The sequence below is a fragment of the Microcaecilia unicolor genome, chromosome 4 (assembly GCF_901765095.1).
Source record: "Microcaecilia unicolor chromosome 4, aMicUni1.1, whole genome shotgun sequence".
NCBI lineage: Eukaryota > Metazoa > Chordata > Amphibia > Gymnophiona > Siphonopidae > Microcaecilia > Microcaecilia unicolor.
In genome coordinates, this window is record NC_044034.1 from 199,380,026 (window position 1) to 199,404,417 (window position 24,392).

Here is a 24,392-nt window from a genome sequence, read left to right on the forward strand (position 1 = left end):
TTAATTAATAAAGGTACGTATGTTGCCTTTATTAAATAGAAACAAAACACAATCATAAATAGGGATAGTATCACAATATATACTCATTCCAGTCTTCAGAAAAATATTTATTGAAGGACCATCATAAATGAAGTAATATAGATTTAACCAAATAATGCTTCTCTGATATAATCATCAATCCAAAGTTTTAAAAAAATGATTTGATGAGCTTAATTTTGTGGAGGGGCATTTTCAATATGATGTTTAAGTCTGATTTGTGATGTTTTGTGAAAACACCCAAAACTTGAGTGCCAAAAAGATTTTTGATCCAGAAAACGTCTATTTTTATGTTTTGAAAATTGCCATTTTCTAGACATTTTTGTGATATGTGCATCTTTCTTTAGGTACCACTTCTGGAAAAAAAAGTCCTAGAGAAAAATGCACAAAAACAAACAACTGATATGTCTGGGGTCTAACATTTTTAGTAGACTGGCCAAACAGACATCCCAGCAGAGCAGTAGGGCAGAATAGGGGGTACTGCAGTGCACTTCACATAAAAGATCCCAGGTACAACTTTCACCGTAACCACCTTATACTGTATTGTGACCCCTAAGGAACAGAAAAGAAAACCCAACTGGTCAGTGGCCCAACTGTTTGGGGAGGCTAAAGGGGGCGGGGTTGGGGTGGGGCCAGGGGTGGAGCTTAAATCCATAATTGTCTGATAACAGACAGAAAAAAAATAAAAATAAAAGTCACAATTAATACCTTTTATTAAATTTAGATATTAGATATATATCATATGTCAACGAATAAAGTGGTTGCTCAAAGCATACACTAACCACAATTGCTCAACTGCAAAACACTATGCACAACTTTGCGCAAAAACACACTCAGAACCTTACTGTGCCATAAATATTACACTGGGCAGAACCTAATACACCAATATACCACCCATACAGAAAATGCAGACCGTCAACAATATGAAACAAGGGATCATATCACAATTCTCATGTACAGCCACAAAACACCCTAATTCATGTTTAATGTGGGATAAAATGCCATAAATAAGTAAATAAATATAAACTTTTAATGTTGAGCACCTGATTCTCAAAGTGGACATATTCCAAACATTATAATGAAAATAAAATTATCTTTTCTACCTTTGTTGTCTGGTGACTTTGTTTTTCTGATCATGCTGGCCCAGTATCCAATTCTGCTGCTATCTGTCCTCTTAACTCCGTTTCCAGGGCTTCCTTTCCATTTATTTCTTTACTTTCCGCCTTTCTTCTTCATTTCTTGTCCTACATCCGTAAGTAAAAGCTGGGTCCTCCGCAGACTTGACTGTGCAGTGGATCCAGCTTCTGTCTATTTTCTCCATCCATGTGCAGTTTTTCTCCTCTTTTCCTTTCCCCTCATCTCATCTCCTTCCTCTCTCTTCCCTCCCCTCTATGTCCAGCAATTTCTCCTCTCTCCCTGGGCCCAGTCCTTCCATCCATGCTCCTCTCTCCCCTGCCCCCTCCAGTCATCCATATCCAGCAATTCCCCTCTCTCCCTGGGCCCTGCTCTCCCATCCATGCTCCTCTCTCCCCTACCCCCCCCTCCATTCACCCATATCCAGAAATTCCCCTCTGTCCCTGAGCCCTGCCCTCCATCCATGTCCCTCTCTCCCCTGTCCCCTCCATTCACCCATATTCAGCAATTCCCCTCTCTCCCTGGGCCCTCCATGGATAGCTACGTCATGCAAGGTTCCACGTTAGGAGTTATGGACCCGGAAAGGGATCTGGGTGTCGTCGTCGATATCACACTGAAACCTTCTGCTCAGTGTGCTGCTGCGGCTAGGAAAGCGAATAGAATGTTGGGTATTATTAGGAAAGGTATGGAAAACAGGTGTGAGGATGTTATAATGCCGTTGTATCGCTCCATGGTGCGACCGCACCTTGAGTATTGTGTTCAATTCTGGTCACCGCATCTCAAGAAAGATATAGTAGAATTGGAAAAGGTGCAGCGAAGGGCGACTAAAATGATAGCGGGGATGGGACGACTTCCCTATGAAGAAAGACTAAGGAGGCTTGGGCTATTCAGCTTGGAGAAGAGACGGCTGAGGGGAGACATGATAGAGGTATATAAAATAATGAGTGGAGTGGAACAGGTGGATGTGAAGCGTCTGTTCACGCTTTCCAAAAATACTAGGACTAGGGGGCATGCGATTAAACTACAGTGTAGTAAATTTAAAACAAATCGGAGAAAATTTTTCTTCACCCAACGTGTAATTAAACTCTGGAATTCATTGCTGGAAAATGTGGTGAAGGCGGTTAGCTTAGCAGAGTTTAAAAAGGGGTTGGACGGTTTCCTAAAGGACAAGTCCATAAACCGCTACTAAACAGACTTGGAAAAATCCAAAATCCCAGGAATAACATGTATAGAATGTTTGTACATTTGGGAAGCTTGCCAGGTGCCCTTGGCCTGGATTGGCCACTGTCGTGGACAAGATGCTGGGCTCGATGGACCCTTGGTCTTTTCCCAGTATGGCATTACTTATGTACTCCCCTACCCCCTCCATTCACCCATATCCAGAAATTCCCCTCTCTCCCTGAGCCCTGCCCTCCATCCATGTCCCTCTCTCCCCTGTCCCCTCCATTCACCCATATCCAGCAATTCCCCTCTCTCCCTGGGCCCTACTCCATCCATGTCCATCCATGCTCCTCTCTCCCCTACCCCCCTCCATTCACCCATATCCAGGAATTCCCCTCTCTCCCTGAGCCCTGCCCTCCATCCATGTCCCTCTCTCCCCTACCCCCCTCCATTCACCCATATCCAGCAATCCCCCTCTCTCCCTGGGCCCTGCCATCCCATCCATGTCCCTCTCTCCTCTGTCCCCTCCATTCACCCATATCCAGCAATTCCCCCCTCTCCCTGAGCCCTACCATCCCATCCATGTCCCTCTCTCCCCTGCCCCAACTGCCCGACCTGTTCTCTCTCCCAAGAAAGATCCCTTTCCTTTTTTTGTTCTTTTAAATTTACCTCCAGTAGTCCGGCAGCGCAGCGACACCGTCAGTGAAAGCGCTTTCACTGGGAGTGCTTTCACTGATGGTGTCTCTGCGCTGCCGGACTACTGGAGGTAAATTTAAAAGAACAAAAAAAGGAAAGGGATCTTTCTTGGGAGAGAGAACAGGTCGGGCAGTTGGGACGAGCCCTGGGCGGGCGGAACTGAATCATGTGGGCGTCGTCGCGTGAGCGTCGTCGCGTGAAACCGGTGACATCAGGATCCGATCCTGCGGCTGGGGAGGCTTAGCCTCCCCAAGCCTCTGATACCGGGTGCCTATGTCTCACTGTGTTCCACTGCAATAGCCCCCAAGCCTGTAGGTGTCACCTATATGTAGGTACAGCAGGTATTTAGTGTTTTTTGGAGGGCTTACACTTTCCATCACAAGTGTACCAGTTAGAGTGAGATATAGTCCTGGTTCCCCTTCTCTACAGTCCACTGCACTGACCACTAGCCTAATCTTGGGACCAGCTTGCTGTTTTAAAAGGAATGACCATCATATCTGAAGTTGTCATATATCCTGGTATGTGCTGTCACTGCCACATCTTTGAGGAGTGGGAGGGGGTCAGTGACCACTAGGTTACTACAGGGAAGGGGGGTAATGCCTTAACCTCTACAGAGGTCATCTGGAGGCATATTTTCAAAGCAGTTTGGGAGGCTAAGTTCCATAGGTTTCTATGGAACTTTGGGAGGCTAACCAGCTTATAATCGAACGAGAAAAACGCCCAAGTTCCGACCTAAATCGGGAGATGGGCGTTTATCTCACAAAAACGAATAACGCGGTATAATCAAAAGCCGAATTTGGGACGCTTTCAACTGCACTCCGTCGCGGATGCGGACAAAGTGGACGGGGGCGTGTCGAAGGCGTGTCGAAGGCGGAACTGGGGCGTGGTTATCACCCGAACAGAGATGGGCGCCCTTCGCCGATAATGGATGCGTTTGTAGCTAGAATTTAGGGCACTTTTCCTGGACCCTGTTTTTTCACGAATAAGGCCCCAAAAAGTGCCCTAAATGACCAGATTACCCCCAGAGGGAATCGGGGATGACCTCCCCTGACTCCCCCAGTGGTCACTAACCCCCTCCCACCACAAAAAAATGATGTTTCACAACTTTTTATTTTCACCCTCAAATGTCATACCCTCCTCCCTGGAGCAGTTGTTAGGGGGTGCAGTGGACGTCAGGCAGGTGGACCCAGGCCCATCCCCCCTACCTGTTACAATTGTGCTGCTTAATGCTTATTAGTCGTCCAACCCCCCCAAACCCACTGTACCCACATGTAGGTGCCCCTCTTCACCCCTTAGGGCTATAGTAATGGTGTAGACTTGTGGGCAGTGGGTTTTGAGGGGGATTTGGGGGGCTCAACACACAATGGAAGGGTGCTATGCACCTGGGAGCTCTTTTACCTGTTTATTTGTTTTTGTAAAAGTGCCCCCTAGGGTGCCCGGTTGGTGTCCTGGCATGTGAGGGGGACCAGTGCACTACGAATCCTGGCCCCTCCCACGAACAAATGCCTTGGATTTATTCGTTTTTGAGCTGGGCACTTTCCCTTTCCATTATCGCTGAAAAGCAAAAACGCCCAGCTCACACATTGGCGAATAAAACATGGGCGTCTATTTTTTATCGATAATACGGTTCGGTCCGCCCCTTCACGGACCCGTTCTCGGAGATTAACGCCCATGGAGATAGGCGTTTCTGTTCCATTATGCCCCTCCAGGTGCTTTGAAAATATGCCTCCTGGTCATTTAGGGCACCTTTTGTATCTTAGTCATGCTTGAAACAGGTCTATACAAAACACTCTCAATTTTTTCCTGAGACATTTTGGTTTTGTTTCATTACGGCAAAAAAACATCTAACTTTTGGGAATGACCAAGTTCCACCCAAAACACGTTCCTTTGAAATTTGGACAAACTGCAGAGAAAAACATCCTTCTGCTGCTTTATGATGTTTTCAGAATTTTTTTTTCTTTTGAAATGAGTTACCACTCATTTCAAAAGAAAAAAAATTAGCTTCTAATACAGGCTACTTTGAATTTTTTTTTATCATATTAACTTCATCCAAAAACATACTTCAAATAAAATTGTACTTAACTGCAGGCAGCAGAGTTTCAATGTACAGTAATGCTGATATTAATACTCATTCAGAAACAAGATTTTGGGTGAAGATAATATGATAAAAACAATTTTCAAAGCAGTCTGTATTAGAAACTTCCATTGGCTTATATTATTAAGCTCACAAATCATTGTTGTTTTTATTTTTGTATGGTATGTTATTTAAACAGTATGGGCCTCTTTTATCAAGTTGCACTAGCGGTTCCCGTGTGGCAATGCCATTGAAGCCCATTCAAAGTGAGTGGGCTTTGTCGGCAATACTGTACTGGGAACCACTAGCATGGCTTGATATAAGAGGCCCTATATAGGTTTGATTTTGTAATTCACTTAGAATGTTTAGATAAAGGGTAATATACATTTAAAAAATAACTAATGGGCCCTTTTACTAAGCTGTGTTAATTGTTTTCTCTGTGGAGGGAAGTGTCATGGGTGGTGGAGAGTGGGCGTTACTGTGCTGATCAGTTAGCGCATTACTGTGTGCTAACTTATTAATGCAGGATTAGCGCATGAGCCCTTCTCAAATATGAAATGGGTAAGTGAGCGGGAAGTGCTCACATGCTGATATTTGTTAATGGCTGAACGCTAATGACGTTAGCGCATGGCCATTAATTGAGTAAATAGAAAATCAGTCAATTTCCAGCTGTGGGAAAAATGGCTTTAGCGCACAGAAAAAACCTACATAAGGGCACGCTAAGGCCAATGTTTCCCATAGCTTGTTAAAAGGATCCCTAAATAAATAAATTTACTAGGACTGAACTGGGGATCTTTGATCTAAAGCAGGTATTCTCAACCTCAGGACACATCTAGTCAGTCAGATTTTCAGCATTCCTACAATGAAAAATCATGAGATAGATTTGCATACACTGGTTGGGTGTGTCCGAGGACTGGGATGAGATCCTTTATTCTAGATCAGGGGGTCTCAACCCAATCCTCGGGACACACCTAGCCAGTCATGTTTTCAAGATACCCACAATGAATATGCAAGTGATAAATTTGCATTCATTTGAGGTAGGGCATGCAAATCGATCTTATGCATAGTCATTGTGGGTACCCTGAAAACCTGACTGGCTAGGTGTGTCCCGAGGACTGGGATGAGAACCCTGATCTACAGAAAGGGATCTCATCCCAGTCCTGGATCACACCAAACCAGTGTATGCAAATCTATCTCATGCATTTTCATTGTTGGAATGCTGAAAACCTGATTTGTTGGGTGTGTCCTGAGAACCACTGTTCTAGAATATTCAACATGGAAAATAAGTATCTCTTGTGAACTTGTTAGTAGCAGTGAGTTGAACTAGGTCTACAACTACAGAATTCACAGTAGCTCCCCTAAGAGTTAATATCCTCTGAGAATGACCTGATCAATGTACATCAAGTGACTTCTTTGTACCAGAAGGTCCGCTTAACTATCCAGCAAATGAGTGCACCACGGGATCTCAAAAACCTGCCAGAAGGTCTTGGAAGTTGGGTTTGCAGCCTGCCTGCAATGGTAACATGATCAAATATGATGGAAAAAAAAAAGGTGTTTTCATTAAAAAGCGACTCCCAGGCTTAACAGACTTCATGCTTATTTTAATACTTACTGTACTACCTGGGACCATTCAGTCATTATATACTGGAGCAGATTTTTGAGAGAACCAGACATTTTTCCTACAGGATCATTTTAATCAGTGTGATAGCAATACAGCAGTTTGAAAGAAGCTTCCCATTGTGACAAAAATGGCCTGAACCACTCACCATGTGTAGGGCTGAGACCTCCTGACTTTGGCTTGGTTTGTGAGGGTATACAAGCCCTGGTGAGCACACAGCCAAGGAGATTTCCCACTAATGCAGCATACATTGGACAGTATAGCCTGTGAGAGGAAAGAATCATTATGGAAAGGCAAAACACTGATTCAAAAACGCTCTGAAAAAAGGAACCATAGAAGGGTATATGTCTTCAGCACAGGAGGAATCTGTAAGATCCATAGGAGGGATGCTGAAATGATTTCAGTGTTATAAAAATACACAAAGATATTGCAACCAGATCTTGTCGTGTTGTGGTATTTGTTGCCAAAAGACAGACAAAAGAGCGACACAGAGCAGCTAACTTTCGACATAGGCAAAAATCAATCTTTCTCTTCACTGTCAACCTAGAAAACTGGCAATTGTACAACATAGTAACATAGTAAATGACAGCACATAAAGACCTGAATGGTCCATCTAATCTGCCCAACATACCCCAAGATCCGGGAGGCTCATGACTCCTTTGTTTTTACTCAGTGTCAGTTTAAGATAACTCAATCTAAGATTTTTCCCATGTCACAAGAAACATTGCACTATATTACTGACTATTAGAACAATTTGGTAGTTTTTCTGGTCTAAAAATTAATTTTGGTAAGATTGAAATTTTACATGCCAACATTCTGCTCCTGGGTCAAGCAGCTAATTTATCTTTTAAAAGGGATCAGGATAGTTTGAAGTATTTGGGGATATGATTGAGTACTGACTCAGAGTTGATGTACCAGTTAAATATACAAGAGAAGCTTAAAGACCTGAAATGCCTTTATAATAAATGGAAAGACTTGCCCTTATCCCTTTGGGAGTGTAGTTGAAAATACTAGGTCAAAGTAATTAATTAAAAGTAAAAATAAATGTATATCTTAATACTTAAGTAAAATTAAAAAGTATAACGAAGAACACATAAAAATATTACTTAAGTGAAAGTAAAAAAGTTGTTGCCTAATATAACACTCTGTCTAAAAAGTAACAGGACAGCAGCTTTTCAATTTTTGGTGCCTTGGCTTTAGAAAAACCTGCGCCTGGACTTAAGATCAGAACTTTCATTTTTGTATTTTAAAACTCTTTTAAAAACTCATTTTTTCAATCTAGCTTTCAACGATTCTTCGGGTTGAGCAGTTGTTACTGTTCTTTGTGAAATGGTGTAGGGTTGGCTTGCTTAAATGACAAATTTTATTTGTTTTATAGTATGATTGAGATTCTTGCTGAATGTGTCTTTCCTGTCATATAATGGAGTTCTTTTCCAACTATTTATTTTTTATTTTAATTTGGAAACTGCTTTGACCTCCTTAGGAAAGGCAATATATCAAGTATCAATTAAACATAAAAGTACTGCAACTATTGTTAATGTTTTTATCCAAATAACTTTATTGCTCTACAATTCAATCCACTTTGCATTTAGTAAAACTAAATTTTGAAAATGATTGCCACTCATGTGAGTGCGCTTGTGAGTCATTAATCCAGCACAGCTAAAAAGGTGTTCAACAACTGCACGGACAGGAAGTGGACTGTTCAGTCTAACAAAAAGTTCCTTCAAATCAGACCAGGCTGAAAAACTACTGAGGTATTCTGAAAGATTCTGCAGGTGTTGATCAAAGGAATCTATGTCTGAAACACTTGACTTCTGAGGCACTCTTTCGGGAGCAGCATCTCCCCCCTTACTTCCTCCACCCCGTTCCCCAATTTTACTGTCTTTTTATGTTTTTTTAATGCTAGCAGCAGCAGCGATTCCCATACGCTGCCCTGCTGCCGGCACCCGCCTTTTCCCTTTAGTGCGGCCGCCTCTCTGGTGTAATTTCCTGTTTCCTCAGAGGCGGCCGCAGTAGAGAAGAGGCCAGTGCCACTGGCAGGGCAGTGTATGGGAATCACTGCCACTGCTGGCTTAAAAAAAACATAAAAAGAAGGTAAAATTGGAGTACAAGGTGGAGGAAGGAAGGGGGGATATGCCAGAACTTTGCCCGAAGGGGTGTGTGTGTGTGTGTGTGTGGGGGGGGGGGGGGTGACATTTGAACCCTGGTGGCATCTTGCCGTGGGTCGCCCCTGGTAAAGAATGCTTTGTTATCATCATTGTCATTATCACTTAAATCTTCATCTTTATCTTTGTTATCATCATCATGCTGTCCAATTACAGAGAAGGCTTTCATAAAGTTGGAATCATTGTCTGATGTTGTTCTAACAATTTTTTCATCTGATGGCAAACTCTAAATATCTTCGAGAATTGATGCAAGAACATTAAATGTGTTAGAACCTTTCAATTTTAAGGCCAGAAAAGCAGACTTCCTCTCTAAAGACTCTTTATCAATCCAGTGGACAGTCACCCCAACGTAAAATTTTCCATGTGATGATCACTGGTCTATTGTGGTAGAGACATATATCTGTTCACCAAGAATTGCAACTAACTTCAGCTTCATCTCTGCTTCAAAGTGACCCAACTCATCACTGTTCAGTTTGGATGGAGACCAGTAACCAATTCAAAACACACAGGCAACTCCAATATTCTCAAAGGCTTCTGTTTGCATGACAAGGTCTGCAATACCAAAATCCTGTTCCAGATTTTGCTGTTTCATTTGGTTTACCAAGGAATCATCATTTAGGTCTTAGGTCTTGCATCCGCTTTACCTTATACTTTTAACTGCAAGCATCAGATGTAACTGAATAAAAGTAGTAAAAATTGGTGACATTATTACTTTGGTAAAAATAAAGGTAACAAATGTTTCCCGTACTTCTTTACAAGTAAATGAGAAAAAACTTTTACTTAAGTACAGTAACTAATTACATTTACTTAGTTATTATACAGCACTGCTCTGAGGAGCTCAAGAACAAAAGCCTATCATCTGCAAACAAGTGTATCTTGTTCTCATTGCCCTTCATCTTGATATCTGTCACCTCTGCCAGTGCTCTAATTTTCATCACAAAGGGCTCTAGAGTTAAAACGAGCAAGAGGGGAGACAAAAAGGGCACCCTTTATGAAGTTCTAAGGAAGGAGTCAACTGCCCATAATATTCAACTGTAGCTGTGGTATGGTGTGATCTCAGATTATATTGACCAGTCCATATATACCCAGGCTACCTAATTGAAAGCCTTTTCAGCAACAAGGCTTACTAGGGCTTCTGATCCCTGCCCCTTTGCTACAGCACCATAACTGCTCAGATAATATATACTGAGGAGTATCGCCCCCAGGACAAACCCCGTTTGGTAAGGGTAGATCAGGGTGGGAAAAATAGTATTCAGCCTAGTAGACCCTAACTCCAGATCTTTGCCCGGTTTAGGAAGGAAAAATTATGTTCTTACCTGATAATTTTCTTTCCTTTAATCATACCAGACCAGTCCAGACTAATGGATTGTGTCCATCTACCAGCGGAAGGAGACAGAGAAAATAGTTTCAAGTGAACTGCCCCTTAAGGGTATCGTGCAGCCTGGAAAGTTCAGTATTTCAAATAGCCAAGCAATGGTGCTCTGAAGTCTAGAAGAAAACACAGTTAATACCAAACAGGCAAACTCTTGGAGCCAATATGCAGAACCTCACTGTTCCTGCTTGGCCGAAGGCAACTGCAACCTCCCCTCACAGTAAAGTAAGCGGGAGGGAATGGTCCATACCGAGCTTGCCCAAGCACATAGAGATCTACCCCTGAATTCAGGGAAAGAACTCCGTGATCCCAAGTAACAGGAGTCATACAGAGCTGGCACAACAAGTGGCAGGAGATTGAATAGAGAAGATGAAGTAGGCAGTGCTGTAGGACATCCCACCATATTGAAGCGTCGTGGAACAGCCAGGGATACCTAAACGAAACAACACTCTGACAGACATTAGCCAGGGAGGGCATCTGGACTGGTCTGGTATGATTAAAGGAAAGAAAATTATCAGGTAAGAACATAATTTTTCCTTCCTTGTCATTTATACCAGACCAGTCCAGACTAATGGGATGTAGCAAAGCAGTTTCCCAAAGAGGGGGGGGGGGGGGGGGGAATAAAAGAAGAATGCAGAAGGTTGAAAAATCAACAAAGCTGTACACACAGCAAAAATTGATCAGCAAAAAAGGATTTGAATATCCGAACCACCAGACTACCAATATGGAACAGAGTTAGACACTAGAAATGGAACTGAAGCTGTAGGGTGTAAAACAAACGTCCTGAGCAAAAGAAAAACTATGTACCCCGAGAGTAGCAAAAGAAGCAGCAAAGATACTCATGCCAAAGGACCCCCCTTGGAAGAGAGGCAACAGTCATATCCGAGCAACAAGGAGAAGAACTGTCTCTCCTAGACCAGGATCCACTTCTCTGAACCCTGGCAGGACAAAGGCTAACTCCCAAACCTGCCGGTCTGCCTTGAGTACAAGATGGTCGGAGGAAGCGACCCTAACAAGTACTAGGAGTACGCAACCCCAAACAGTGTGCCACACTTCATAAAAGGAAGCAAGGCCCAGGAACCACCCAGACCCATGCCTAGTGAGAGAATCAAACTCCACAGAAGAAGAAGAGACTCCAGAGAACCAACTAAGTGGAACACTAGTCTCTCCAGGAGAACCATGAAGAAAAAGGCAGCAGCATACCAAGGTACAACCGTAGAAAGAGAGTACTCCTAAACCAGCTCGCTCTGGACTTAGGGATGAAAGAACAGAGCCAAGAGAACAAAAGGAGACAAAAAGAAAGAGAGTCGAGAGTCACACCCCAAGGTGCCAAGATGACACAAAAGGAACAGAGACAAATTCAAACTCCCGCAATGGAGAAGTTTCTCGCCAGCCACCAAGAGGCTATGGCAAGAAAAGATGCCACAGGAATGGCAGCTAACAGGAGACGTCAGCCGTATCTAGCAATCTAACTGTGGTAAGCCACAGCTGCCGAGAAGTTACTATATCCAACCTGCAGAAAAGAGCTGGGGTTGACCGACAAGGTGAAACAGTGCCCAACAGGCAAAGGAAAATACACTCCACAGTCAGAGACTGAACTGTGCTCAAGGGACAGAAATGAAGCTGAGCTCATCAGGCAAAGTAGGATCCATGCTCAACGAGATCAAACGGATTTGCACTCAAAGCACACAAACTGAGCCATGCACCGTGGGCAGAGAAGGAATTGCACACCTCTGACAAAGATAGAAATGTACTGAACAAGCAGAGAAGAAGCTGAGAGTAACAGACAGAGGATGAGCAGTGCCCCACTGAAAGAGCTGGATGTTAGAGGAACCTGCAGAACTGAAGTTGCAGTAGCGATGGAACCGTGTATAAAACGCAGACAAGGAGCTGCTCTCCACACGCAAACAAGGAGCTGCGATCCAGACACCGGCAAGGAGCTGCGCTCCCTACGTAGACATGAAGCTGTGCAGCATCTGCAGTCACATAGCTGTGCTCAGCATACCGCCCTGGAACTGCACCCAATCTGCAGAAAGGAGTTGTGCTAAACACACAGAGATGAAGCTACACTTAACAGGGGGTGGAGCTGCGCACTGCACGCAGACATGGAGCTGCGTTCCATACGCAGAGAGAGAGCTGCATGCCACACACAGACAAGGAGCTGTGTTCCATACGCAGAGAGAGAGAGAGAGAGCTGCATGCCACACACAGACAAGGAGCTGCGTTCCATAGGTAGACGCAGAGCAAACACAGGACTGTGCCCCACACTGAGACCTGCAGAGAAAGAACTACATTCAATATGCAACAATGGAGCTGCGTTCAACATGCAGAGATGAAAGGTTGCAGAATATGCAGCGAAGGAACTTCACTCAACATGCCATGATAGAGCTGTCCTCAACATACAGCAATGGAGCTAAAGCCAACCTTGAACCATGGAGCAGCGCTAAACATGCAGCGATGGAGCAGCGCTCAACATGCAGCGATGGAGCTGTGCTCAACATGCAGCGATGGAGCTGTGCTCAAATGCAGCAATGGAGCTGTGCTCAACATGGAGCGATGGAGCTGTGCTCAACAAGCAAAATGCACAGATGGAGCCCCAGGGAACAGCCAGAGAAGAAGGTGCTGCCAGGAGGCCAAGAAGAAAGGAGCTCAACTTGTGGAAATGCAGACCTTGCGCTGCATTCTCCTGGCCCAGAGGGACTAAAACTACAAGAAGAGAAGGCCCCATGCCCCAAGAGACACTCTCAGCCCCCAAGTGGTCTCTGAGCCACAATGACCACCCTCCTGGGTAACTGAGATGGAGCAGCAGTCAACGTAGAGAAAGAACTCCCGCCAAGAGGGAGGTAAGCACCACAGGTCTGGAATCCTCAGACCATAGGGAGCAAAATGCAGCCGTAAGGCAGTGAGCAAGAAACAAGTCTCACCAGGCCAGGAACAAAGAGGAAGCTGGCCACTAACACCAAACCGAGGAAAAACCAGCTAAGGGAGAGTCAAACTCCAGATCCTGAACACAGCCACTTCCCTGCAGAAAAGTAGAGAAAAGCACAGAGCTAAGAGGTGATAATCCAGATGCACAGCAATAGATCTGCTCAGCAGGAAAGAACTGCGCCCCTTACACAAAATTGAAGGAGTGTCAAATGTGCGGCACCTGAAAATAGAAAAGGCAAAATCCGCCTGTGCCAGGCTAAAATTCCCGCCCGAAAACAAGGGAAAGCAAGGAACAGCTGTGGCAAACTAGTCCTAAAAAAGCACATTCCCATAAAGAGACACTGAACTGAGTCCAAGCAAAAGATTAGCACAATCTTCAACTGTGCTCCACTGCCCCCACTCACCAGAATGGCCACTGTCTTGATCTTATCCTCTTCTCAAACTGCTCACTCTCCAGTTTCTGTGCCTCAACTCTTCCCCTCTCTGACCATCATCTGATAACTTTCACACTTAAACACCCTCCTCCCCAGTCCCGTCCATCTTAAACAATACATTTAGGAATCTTCAGGCTATTGACCCTTCTACTCTGTCCTCCAATGTTTCAAATCTCTTCTCTACCAAGTCTGTCAATGAGGCTGTCTCTTCCTATAATACTATTCTCTCCTCTGCTCTGGATACTCTCGCTCCTCCCATTCCCCATTTTGTAAAATGTACCAAACCCCAGCCTTGGCTGACCTCTAGAATCTGCTACCTACGTTCCTGTGCCCGCTCTGCTGAACGCCTTTGGCTGAAATCCCGTGCCCATGCTGGCTTCATACATTTCAAATTCTTGCTGACCTCCTTCTAGTCTGCTCTTTTACTTGCCAAACAGGACTATTACATCCAGTTGACAAATTCTCTTGGGTCAAACCCTCGACGTCTCTTTGCCACACTGCACTTTCTCCTCAAAGTGCCTTCACCTCCAACCCCCCCCTTCACTTTCTCCCCAGACTCTGGCTGAGTTCTTTCATGATAAGGTTCACAAGATTAAACTTGAATTCTCAACCAGGTCACCTCCACCTCTCCTTCCCTTAGTCCATTCTCTCAACCCTCCAACCCCTGCCTCCTTTTCTTCCTTTTCTGAAATCACTGAAGAGGAAACTACACATCTTATTTTCTCCTCAAAACTAACTACCTGTTTCTCTGATCCTATTCCCACCCATCAACTTAACACTATCTCTCCTACTGTCATCCCTTTTATCTGTCATATCCTCAATCTTTCACTGTCCACTGCGACTGTTCCTGATGCCTTCAAACATGCCGTAGTCACACCACTCCTTAAAAAGCCTTCATTGGACCCTACCTGTCCTTCCAACTATCGCCCCATCTCTCTCCTCCCTTTCCTATCCAAAATACTTGAACGTGCTGTTCACTGCCATTGCCTTGACTTTCTTTCATCTCAAGCTATTCTTGATCCACTTCAATCTGGCTTTCGCCCTCTACATTCAACTGAAACAGCGCTTGCTAAAGTCTCCAATGATCTGTTCCTGGCCAGATCCAAAGGCCTCTATTCTATCCTCATCCTTCTCGATCTATCTGCTGCTTTTGACACTGTTGATCACAGCCTACTCCTTGATACACTGTCCTCACTTGGATTTCAGGGCTCTGTTCTTTCCTGGTTTTCTTCTTATCTCTCCCAGCGTACCTTTAGTGTATACTCTAGCGGATCCTCCTCTATTCTATCCCACTGTCAGTTAGTGTACCTCAGGGATCTGTCCTGGGACCTCTTCTTTTCTCCATCTATACTTCTTCCCTTGGTTCTCTGATCTCATCCCATGGTTTTCAGTATCATCTTTACGCTGATGACTCCCAGATCTACCTCTCCACACCAGAAATCTCGGCCGAAATCCAGGCCAAAGTATCAGCCTGCCTGTCTGACATTGCTGCCTGGATGTCTCAGCGCCATCTGAAACTAAACATGACCAAGACTGAGCTTCTTATCTTTCCCCATAAACCAACCTCTCCTCCTCCCCCAGTCTCTATTTCTGTGGCTAACACTCTCATCTTTCCTGTCTCATCAGCTCGTAACCTTGGGGTCATCTTCGACTCCTCCCTCTCCTTCTCTGCACATATTCAGCACACTGCTAAAACCTGTCGTTTCTTTCTCTATAATATCACCAAAATTCACCCTTTCCTTTCTGAGCACACTACCAGAACCCTCATCCACACTTTTATCACCTCTCGCTTAGACTATTGCAACTTGCTTCTCACAGGTCTCCCACTTAGCCATCTCTCTCCTCTTCAATCTGTTCAAAATTCTGTTGCACGACTAATATTCCGCCAGTGTTGTTATGCTCATATTTGCCCTCTCCTCAAGTCACTTCACTGGCTTCCTATCCATTTCTGCATAAAGTTCAAATTCCTCTTATTGACCTTTAAGTGCATTCACTCTGCAGATCCTCAGTACCTCTCCACTCTCATCTCTCCCTACATTCCTCCCCTGGAACTCCGTTAACTGGGTAAATCTCTCTTATCTGCATCCTTCTCCTCCACTGCTAACTCCAGACTCCGTTCCTTTTATCTTGCTGCACCATATGCCTGGAATAGACTTCCTGAGCCGGTACGTCAAGCTCCACCTATGGCCGTCTTCAAATCTGAGCTAAAAGCCCACCTTTTTGATGCTGCTTTTAACTCCTAACCCTTATTCACTTGTTCAGAACCCTTATTTTATCATCCTCACTTTAATATTCCCTTATCTCTTGATTGCCCTGTTTGTTTGTCCTAATTAGATTGCAAGCTCTGTCGAGCAGGGACTGTCTCTTCGTGTTCAAGTGCACAGCACTGCGTATGTCTAGTAATGCTTTAGAAATGATAAGTAGTAGTAGTAGTAAGAATGGCACTCCCGAGTGTCACCTACCCTGCTTGTGAACTTCACACAGTTCAGTTCTTCTTGTTTGTAGTCGTGAAACCAAGGTGCACTGGGTTTGGTTCACAAGGGACAAAATGAACATAAACAAAACATCATCCAGAGAAAGATGTTACCGGATGAATACATTAAAGATAAGTATTAATTTCTGTAAATAGAAGTACTATTACACGCACTATGTTCTGGTGAGTCCTAAACTTGCATCTGTCTAGCACTTTCCAAACCATCAATTGTAGGGGCTGAACTACCAAATCTTCCACAAATTTGTAAAACTTCCTCCACACTAAGGTACTCTCAAGGACTATTACTAACCACACCCTCTCCAAAAGATATTAGATGATGTGATACCCGCAAGCAAGCATTCTCCAGAGTAGCCCCCACACTGAAAGGCTCCGCTTAACACAAGACTATCTTTACTTCAGGAAACAGGTGAAAGCTTGGCTCTTCAACCAGGCCTTTAATGGAAGCAGTGGCGTACCAAGGGGGGGGGGGGGTGGTCCGCCCGGGTGCATGCCGCTTGGGGGGGGGGGGGGTGCCGTGCGCCGGTCAGCTTCGTTCGTTTCCATGCTCCCTCTGCCCCGGAACAGGAAGTAACACGGTACCCCCCCCCCCCCCCAGCATCGTGCACCCGGGGGGTGGGTTCTTTTGCCGGGGTGGGGGGTGTCCTTTCGCCAAGGGGGGGGGGGGCGCGCTACGCTGGGGGGGGCACTGCACCCGGGGGGCAGGGCACATCGGCGATCCGCCCCGGGTGTCAGCCCCCCCAGGAATGCCACTGAATGGAAGAAGTAACTAACTTGTTAGTCTCACTCACACACACAAGGAGTGACACGAGCTGCACATACTGCAGCAGGACATGTTTATCCACTCGTACACTAACTGAGATAATATTTAGCCATCTCTCTGACCTCATGTGCACCTTTCTTTAAATTAGTCACCTTATTCTGTAACTCCTCTTACTCTCTTACCTATCTATATGTTCCATCTTTGCTTATACCCTACACTGTCAATTAAAATGTTCTATTACATATTGTGTTGACGTGGAGGGGCATTTTCGAATGGGGACGCCCATCTCTAAGGGCGGCCATCTCCGAGGAAGGCACCGCGAAGGGGCAGGGCCAACCATATTTTCGAAATGAGATGGCTGGCCATCTTTCATTTTGATAATACGGTTGAGGCCACCCAAATGTCAGAGATGGCCGGCCTCGGTTTTCGCCCATAATGGAAACCGAGGCTGGCGATCTGAAACCCGGCCAAATCCAGGGCATTTGGTCATGGGAGGGGCCAGCATTTGTAGTGCACTGGTCCCCCTCACATGCCAGGACACCAACCGGGCACCCTAGGGGGCACTACAATGGACTTCGCAAATTGGTCCCAGGTGCATAGCTCCCTTACCTTAGGTGCTGAGCCCCCCAACCCCCCCAAAACCCACTCCCCACAACTATACACCACTACCATAGCCCTAAGGGGTGAAGGGGGGGCAACTACATGTGGATACAGTGGGTTTCAGGTGGGTTTTGAAGGGCTTCCATTTTCCACCACAAGTGTAACAGGTATGGGGGGATGGGCCTGGGTCCGCCTGCCTGAAGTGCACTGCACCCTCTAAAACTGCTCCAGGGAGCTGTATACTGCTGTGATGGACCTGAGTATGACATTTGAGGCTGGCATAGAGGCTGGCAAAAATATTTTTAAAGTTTTTTTTAGGGTAGGAGGGGGTTAGTGACCACTGGGGGAGTCAGGGGAGGTGATCTCCAATTCCCTCTGGTCAGTTCAGGCACTTTTTTGGGACTTGGACCTGAAAAAAAAGGGACCAAATAAAGTGGCCCAAATTCTCACCAGGGATGCCCTTTTTTTTCCATTATCGGGTGAAGCCGGCCATCTCAAAGCACACCCCCGTCCCGCCCCCTCCTGCCTTTGCTACCCTACCGAAATGCCCCCTTGAAGTTTAGCCGGCTCCGCGACGGAAAGCAGTTGGCGCCGGCCAAAATTGGCTTTCAATTATACCGATTTGGCCGGCTTTAGGAGATCGCCGGCCATCTCCCGATTTGTGTCGAATGATGACCAGCGATCTCCTTCGAAAATAAGCTGGATTATATCCTACACTGTCAATTACAATGTTCTATTATGTACTGTGTTGACATTGTATGTAATATAGTATGCCATACTTTGTATCGTTATTTGAATATTTGTACTGCTGTAATTGTCTATTGTTCATGTTTGATTTATTCTTACTGTACACCTCCTTGAGTGAATTCCCTCAAAAAGGCGGTAAATAAATCCTAATAAATAAATAAAAATAAAAAATATCCATCAGGGCCAGGAGTCTTTGCCAATTTCAGCTGACATGTTGAGGGGCATAATCGAATGGGGTGCCCAAGTTTTCCTGAAGGCGTCCTCGGGGCCCTGTGAAGGGGCGGGGCGGGGAAGGGGCGGGGAAACAAGATGGGCGTCCATCTTTTGTTTTGATATTATGGTCGGGGAATCCCAAATCTCAACATTTAGGTCGACCTTAGAGATGGTCGTCCTTAGAGATGGTCGTCCCCGATTTTCGGCAATAATGGAAACCGAGGACGCCCATCTCAAAAATGACCAAATCCAAGCCATTTGGTCATGGGAGGAGCCACCATTCATAGTGCACTGGTCCCCCTCACATACCAGGACACCAACCTGGCACCCTAGGGGGCACTGCAGTGGACTTCATAAATTGCTTCCAAGTGCATAGCTCCCTTACCTTGGGTGCTGAGCCCCCCAACCCACTCCCCACAACTGTACACCACTACCATAGCTCTAAGGGGTGAAGGGGGGCACCTAGATGTAGGTACCGTGGGTTTCAGGTGGGTTTTGAAGGGCTCACATTTACCACCACAAGTGTAACAGGTGGGGGGGGGGGGGGTATGACATTTGAGGCTGGCATAGAGGCTGGCAAAAATATTTTTAAAGTTTTTTTTTAGGGTGGGAGGGGGTTAGTGACCACTGGGGGAGTAAGGGGGGGGTCATTCCCAATTCCCTCTTGTGGGCACCTTTTTGAGGCTTGGTCGCAAGAAAAAATGGACCAAGTAAAGTCAGCCAAGTTTTCGTCAGGGACACCCTTCTTTTTTCCATTATCGGCTGAGGACGTCCATGTGTTAAGCACGCCCCAGTCCCGCCTTTGCTATGCTTCCGACACGCCCCAGGGAACTTTGGTCGTCCCTGCGATGGAAAGCAGTTGGGGATGCCCAAAATCAGCTTTCGATTATGCCGATTTGGGTGACCCTGGGAGAAGGACGCCCATCTTCCGATTTGTGTCGAAAGATGGGTGTCCTTCTCTTTCAAAAAGAAGCATGACAGCCATGCAAATCAACTCCAACTGGGGCTCTGAAGCATACAGCCTCATCATCCGTCAACTGGGAGAGACAAAGATCCCCCCCTCCAAAAAATAATATCTCTTTTCTACAATCTGGGGGGCACCAGCATAGAGTTCATTGTAGAATTGCATACTGAAGGGCATTATCTTGTCTTGCTTAATCATAATTTCCTGTGGATACTGTATCTTTGTGATATAGTTCCTCCCTTTACTAGGACAAATTAAAAGTCACCCAGTTTTTTGTCCCCATCTATGTAGTTTCTACTTGTATAGAAAAATGTCCACCTCTGCACACTGTGTTAAAAAGTCTTTCACCCTGCGTTGTCTGAAGCATCTCCAGCTGCTGTGACTTTGTCAGAGTTCTAATATGCATACTTCTGCATTAGTTGGGTAGTTAATTCTAAGAGTTCCTTGTCTCATTCTTTCCTTTTGTTATGAACATAAGCATTTATGTGGCCCCAAAGGACTATTATGTAGTTGCATTTACCTGTCCATTATCACTAGCATCTATGTATTCCTGCCATACCTTTCAGATATGGATGCAATTTCCAGATAGGTCTCGCTTATTTATTTATTTATTTATTGATATACTGCAATATACTGCAATGGCCCACATTTTGCGTGTAAATTGGATGAGGAGGAGTTAAATTTTGATAGATTTACCTAAATATATTATTTAAATTTCTATGTGGTTCACAAAATAAATAAATTGGGGAGGGGAGAGAAAAGCAGGGAAAAGAGGGAAGAGAAAGGGCAATTAAAAAAACAACAAGGAAGTGGTAGCTCAGAAGGCACTGGGTAAACCATGGCACAGCATGTTAAACTTCTGGGAAGGGTAAAGTTTTGAGGGCAGTCTTAAACCTGGGATAGGAAGGTTCCATTCAAAGTTGCTGCGGGAGAGTGTTCCAAAGTTTAGGGCCAATGTAACTACTACTACTACTATTTAGCATTTCTATAGCGCTACAAGGCGTACGCAGCGCTGCACAAACATAGAAGAAAGACAGTCCCTGCTCAAAGAGCTTACAATCTAATAGACAAAAAATAAATAAAGTAAACAAATCAAATCAATTAATGTGAACGGGAAGGAAGAGAGGAGGGTAGGTGGAGGCGAGTGGTTACAAGTGGTTACGAGTCAAAAGCAATGTTAAAGAGGTGTTGAGTGAGATGGCCTGAGTCAGTGGAATGGAGAGTTCTGGATGGAGCATAAGAATGAGGAGATGAGTGATATAATCAGGGGCAGAGGGGAGTTGTCCTTTGAAAATGAGGGTCAGAATTTTAAATTTATGTGTGAGGCAACTGGAAGGTAGTGCTCTATGTGCAAGAGTGGGATGATAAAATCAAAAGGATTGTGGGGTGAAATGATCAAAAGGATTATCCTTGATTTTGGTCACCTGTGTTCCCAAAGTGTATCTCAATTTTTGTAAGGTAGAATTCAGTGGGCTCATTTTCGAAAGAGAAGGACGTCCATCTTTTGATATAAATCGGAAGATAGATGTCCTTCTCCCAGAGACGTCCAAATCAGTATAATCGAAACCCGATTTTCCAACTCAAGGAGGCATGTTGGAGGTGTAGCAAAGGCGGGACTTGTGCATGCCTAACACTTGGACGTCTTTGACCCATAATCGAAAAAAACAAGGACGTCCCTGACGAACACTTGGACATTTTCACCTGGACGTGTTTTTATTACGAATAAGGCACAAAAAGGTGCCCGAAATGACCAGATGACCACTAGAGGGAATCGGGGATGACCTCCCATTACTCCCCCAGTGGTCACTAACCTCCTCCCACCCTCAAAAAACATCTTTAAAAACATTTTGTGCCAGCCTTAGATGTCATACTCAGGTCCATGACAGTGCATGCAGGTCCCAGGAGCAGTTTCAGTGGGTACTGCAGTGCACTTCAGACAGGCAGACCCAGGCCTATATCCCCCTACCTGTTACATTTGTAGAGGAAACAGCGAGCCCTCCAAAACCCACCACAAACACACTGTACCCACATCTAGGTGCCTCCCTTCACCCGTATGGGCTATGGTAGCGGTGTACAGTTGTGGGTATTGGTTTTTTTTTTGGGGGGGGGGGGTTGGGGGGCTCAGCACACAAGGTAAGGGAGCTATGTTCCTAGAAGCATTTTATGAAGTCCACTGCAGTGCCCCCTAGGGTGCCGGTTGGTGTCCTGGCATGTCAGGGGGACCAGTACACTACAAATGCTGGCTTCTCTCACATCCAAATGGCTTGCATTAGGACGTTTTTGACATGGACATCTTTGGTTTTGAAAATCGGCGAAAGTCAGAAACATCCATGTCTAGGAACGTCCAAATCTACGGACGTCCAAATGTAAGGATTTAGCCGTCTCTGACGGTATTTTCAAAACGAAAGATGGATGTCCATCTTTTTTCGAAAATACAGGTTTCCCTGCCCCTTGATTTTGCCGTTTTGCAAGGACTTCCAAATCCCAACTTGGACGTTTCTTTCGAAAATGCCCCTCCTGGTCTCCTAAGACAAATTTAACACACTGGGTAAGATGCTTGGTGACTTCCTCAGTCATCATAAGTACATAAGTACATAAGTAGTGCCATACTGGGAAAGACCAAAGGTCCATCTAGCCCAGCATCCTGTCACCGACAGTGGCCAATCCAGGTCAAGGGCACCTGGCACGCTCCCCAAACGTAAAAACATTCCAGACAAGTTATACCTAAAAATGAGGAATTTTTCCAGTCCATTTAATAGCGGTCTATGGACTTGTCCTTTAGGAATCTATCTAACCCCTTTTTAAACTCCGTCAAGCTAACCGCCCGTACCACGTTCTCCGGCAATGAATTCCAGAGTCTAATTACACGTTGGGTGAAGAAAAATTTTCTCCGATTCGTTTTAAATTTACCACACTGTAGCTTCAACTCATGCCCTCTAGTCCTAGTATTTTTGGATAGCGTGAACAGTCGCTTCACATCCACCCGATCCATTCCACTCATTATTTTATACACTTCTATCATATCTCCCCTCATAAGCATGGGTTGCTGTTCGGTTGGTGTCATCATCTTTATTTTGGCCATCTTCACTTTGCCAGAGTTTGTTTTCCTCTGGCATTGCTCATACATCTCTGTGGCCTCAAAAATCAAGTTTGTTCCATGTCCACAGGTACTGGCACCAAACCCATCTTTAATTATTGAAACTTGACTCTTCTACCTGTTCAAAACAGGTTGATTGGGGGAGAGGGGAGCTGGAGCCACAAAGGGTGAGTCCGTTTGCTAGCTGGTCATCATGTGACTTGCATTTGGACATTCCAACGAAGACTCAGATCCTGGTAGATTTGACTAAATATGGTAAATTATCATACTTATATTTTGCAATAGTTGCTTTTATTTAGTGTTCGTATTTTAGTGTATGTAGATTTCATTGACTTCTCATAATTTCAGCATGTATTTCTGATGATTCTCCAATTTTGCGTGTAAATTGGATGAGAAGGAGTAAAATTTTGATAGATTTACCTAAATATATTATTTAAATTTTACAACAGTTGTTCTTGCTTTTTCTAATAATTTCAAGATATATTTCACATGAATCCTCAGATTTTAACTTTGACTTATGCATGAGTTGATGCAGTTCTATGTGGAGTTTTTTGAGTTCATAATCGCCTATTGACTTATGCACGAGATCAACTTATCCACGAGCATATATTACAACTTACAGCTAGGCCAGATCTGAGTTACAAAGGGGGTTTTCAACTACTTCACCAACTGAGGAAAGTGCTTGCAAAACTGTGCAAAGGAACTAAACTAACCCCCATCTCTCTCTTTAACCATGTTTATTTTTATTTATTTATTTATTTGTTACATTTGTATCCCACTTTTACTCACTTATTAGTAGGCTCAAAGTGGCTTACATAGTTCCAGAGAGGTGGTTACAGACTCCGGTGAAAAACAAATACAGTGCAGGGGTACAATTACACTGACAAATACAGTAAAGAAGTATTGTTAAATAGGTTGGGGTGTTTCAGACAAAATGACATGGTGATCATGCATTGGGGTTGAGTTACTGTCAGTTCCTGATAACTTGCCATATTTCAATATTAGGTAATTATGTCAGTTCTGTGGGGTATGCCTTCTTGAACAGGTGAGTTTTTAGGTTTTTTCGAAATTCTAGATGATTATTCTTAGATGTTCAGCTGCTTGGAGTCATTCCACAGTTTTGGTCCACTCTTTTGCCATGCCCTCAGTTCAGTGAAAACTGTGCTACCACTGTAAGTTGAGACTAGTCCCAACTGATGGGCATTCTATGTGTAAGAAATGCAACTATGTGAATACAATTTCAGATTCTGTTAGCTTCACTGACAGTACTTCTACATGACTCATATTGCAGTGAAAGAATGAGACTGTTTCACACGCCCTGATCGATGCCAGGGAAAATGAAGGATTCTGAATCACTTCCCCTCATTCTTAAATGAAACTTATGTAGGTGGAATTTCAGAATGAGCAAATCTTCAAACAGCGGTGTCTTCCTCAGCTAGTGAGCCATGGTATAGCCAGGGGCGTAGCCAGACAGACAATTTTGGGTGGGCCTGAGTCCATGGAATTCATGCCCCCTTCTGCTCTGCTTTGCTTTGCTCACTGCTCCATCTGCAAGTCCAAAATATTAAATACCTGAGCAGGAGGGGATCTACAAACCCCACCAGCTGAAGATTTCCTCTTGCTCAGGCAGTCAACGCGCTTCCAAACAGCAGCCAGGAGCACTTTCCTCGAGCTGATGCCACAGCCAGCAGGCTGTGCATGCATGAAAACTAAGCATGCGCAGAGGGGCTGGTGTTGGTTTCAGCTCGAGGCAAGTGCTGCCAGCTGCCATTTAGAAGAGCACTGGCCGCCGGTAGAGGAGGAAATCTTCAGCTGGTGGGGTTTGAGGATCTCTGCCAGCCGTAGCAAGAGTACCACAATTTTGGGTGGGCCTGAGTCCAAATAGGGTGGGCCCTGGTC

At 44.8% G+C, this 24,392-nt stretch overlaps 1 protein-coding gene across 1 annotated transcript in view; it reads right to left on the reverse strand.

The window, feature by feature from the left end:
* SLC22A18 (solute carrier family 22 member 18) overlaps positions 1 to 21,245 on the reverse strand; it is a 206,015-nt gene extending 184,770 nt beyond the window's left edge. The window contains exons 1-3 of the mRNA XM_030201121.1: positions 21,241 to 21,245; positions 9,338 to 9,341; positions 6,868 to 6,983 (exon numbers count right to left, since the gene is read on the reverse strand). Coding sequence (XP_030056981.1) covers positions 6,868 to 6,970 — 103 coding nt within the window. The 5' untranslated portion in view covers positions 6,971 to 6,983; positions 9,338 to 9,341; positions 21,241 to 21,245. The remainder of the gene's footprint in view (positions 1 to 6,867; positions 6,984 to 9,337; positions 9,342 to 21,240) is intronic.
* Between the last annotated feature and the right edge of the window lie 3,147 nt (positions 21,246 to 24,392).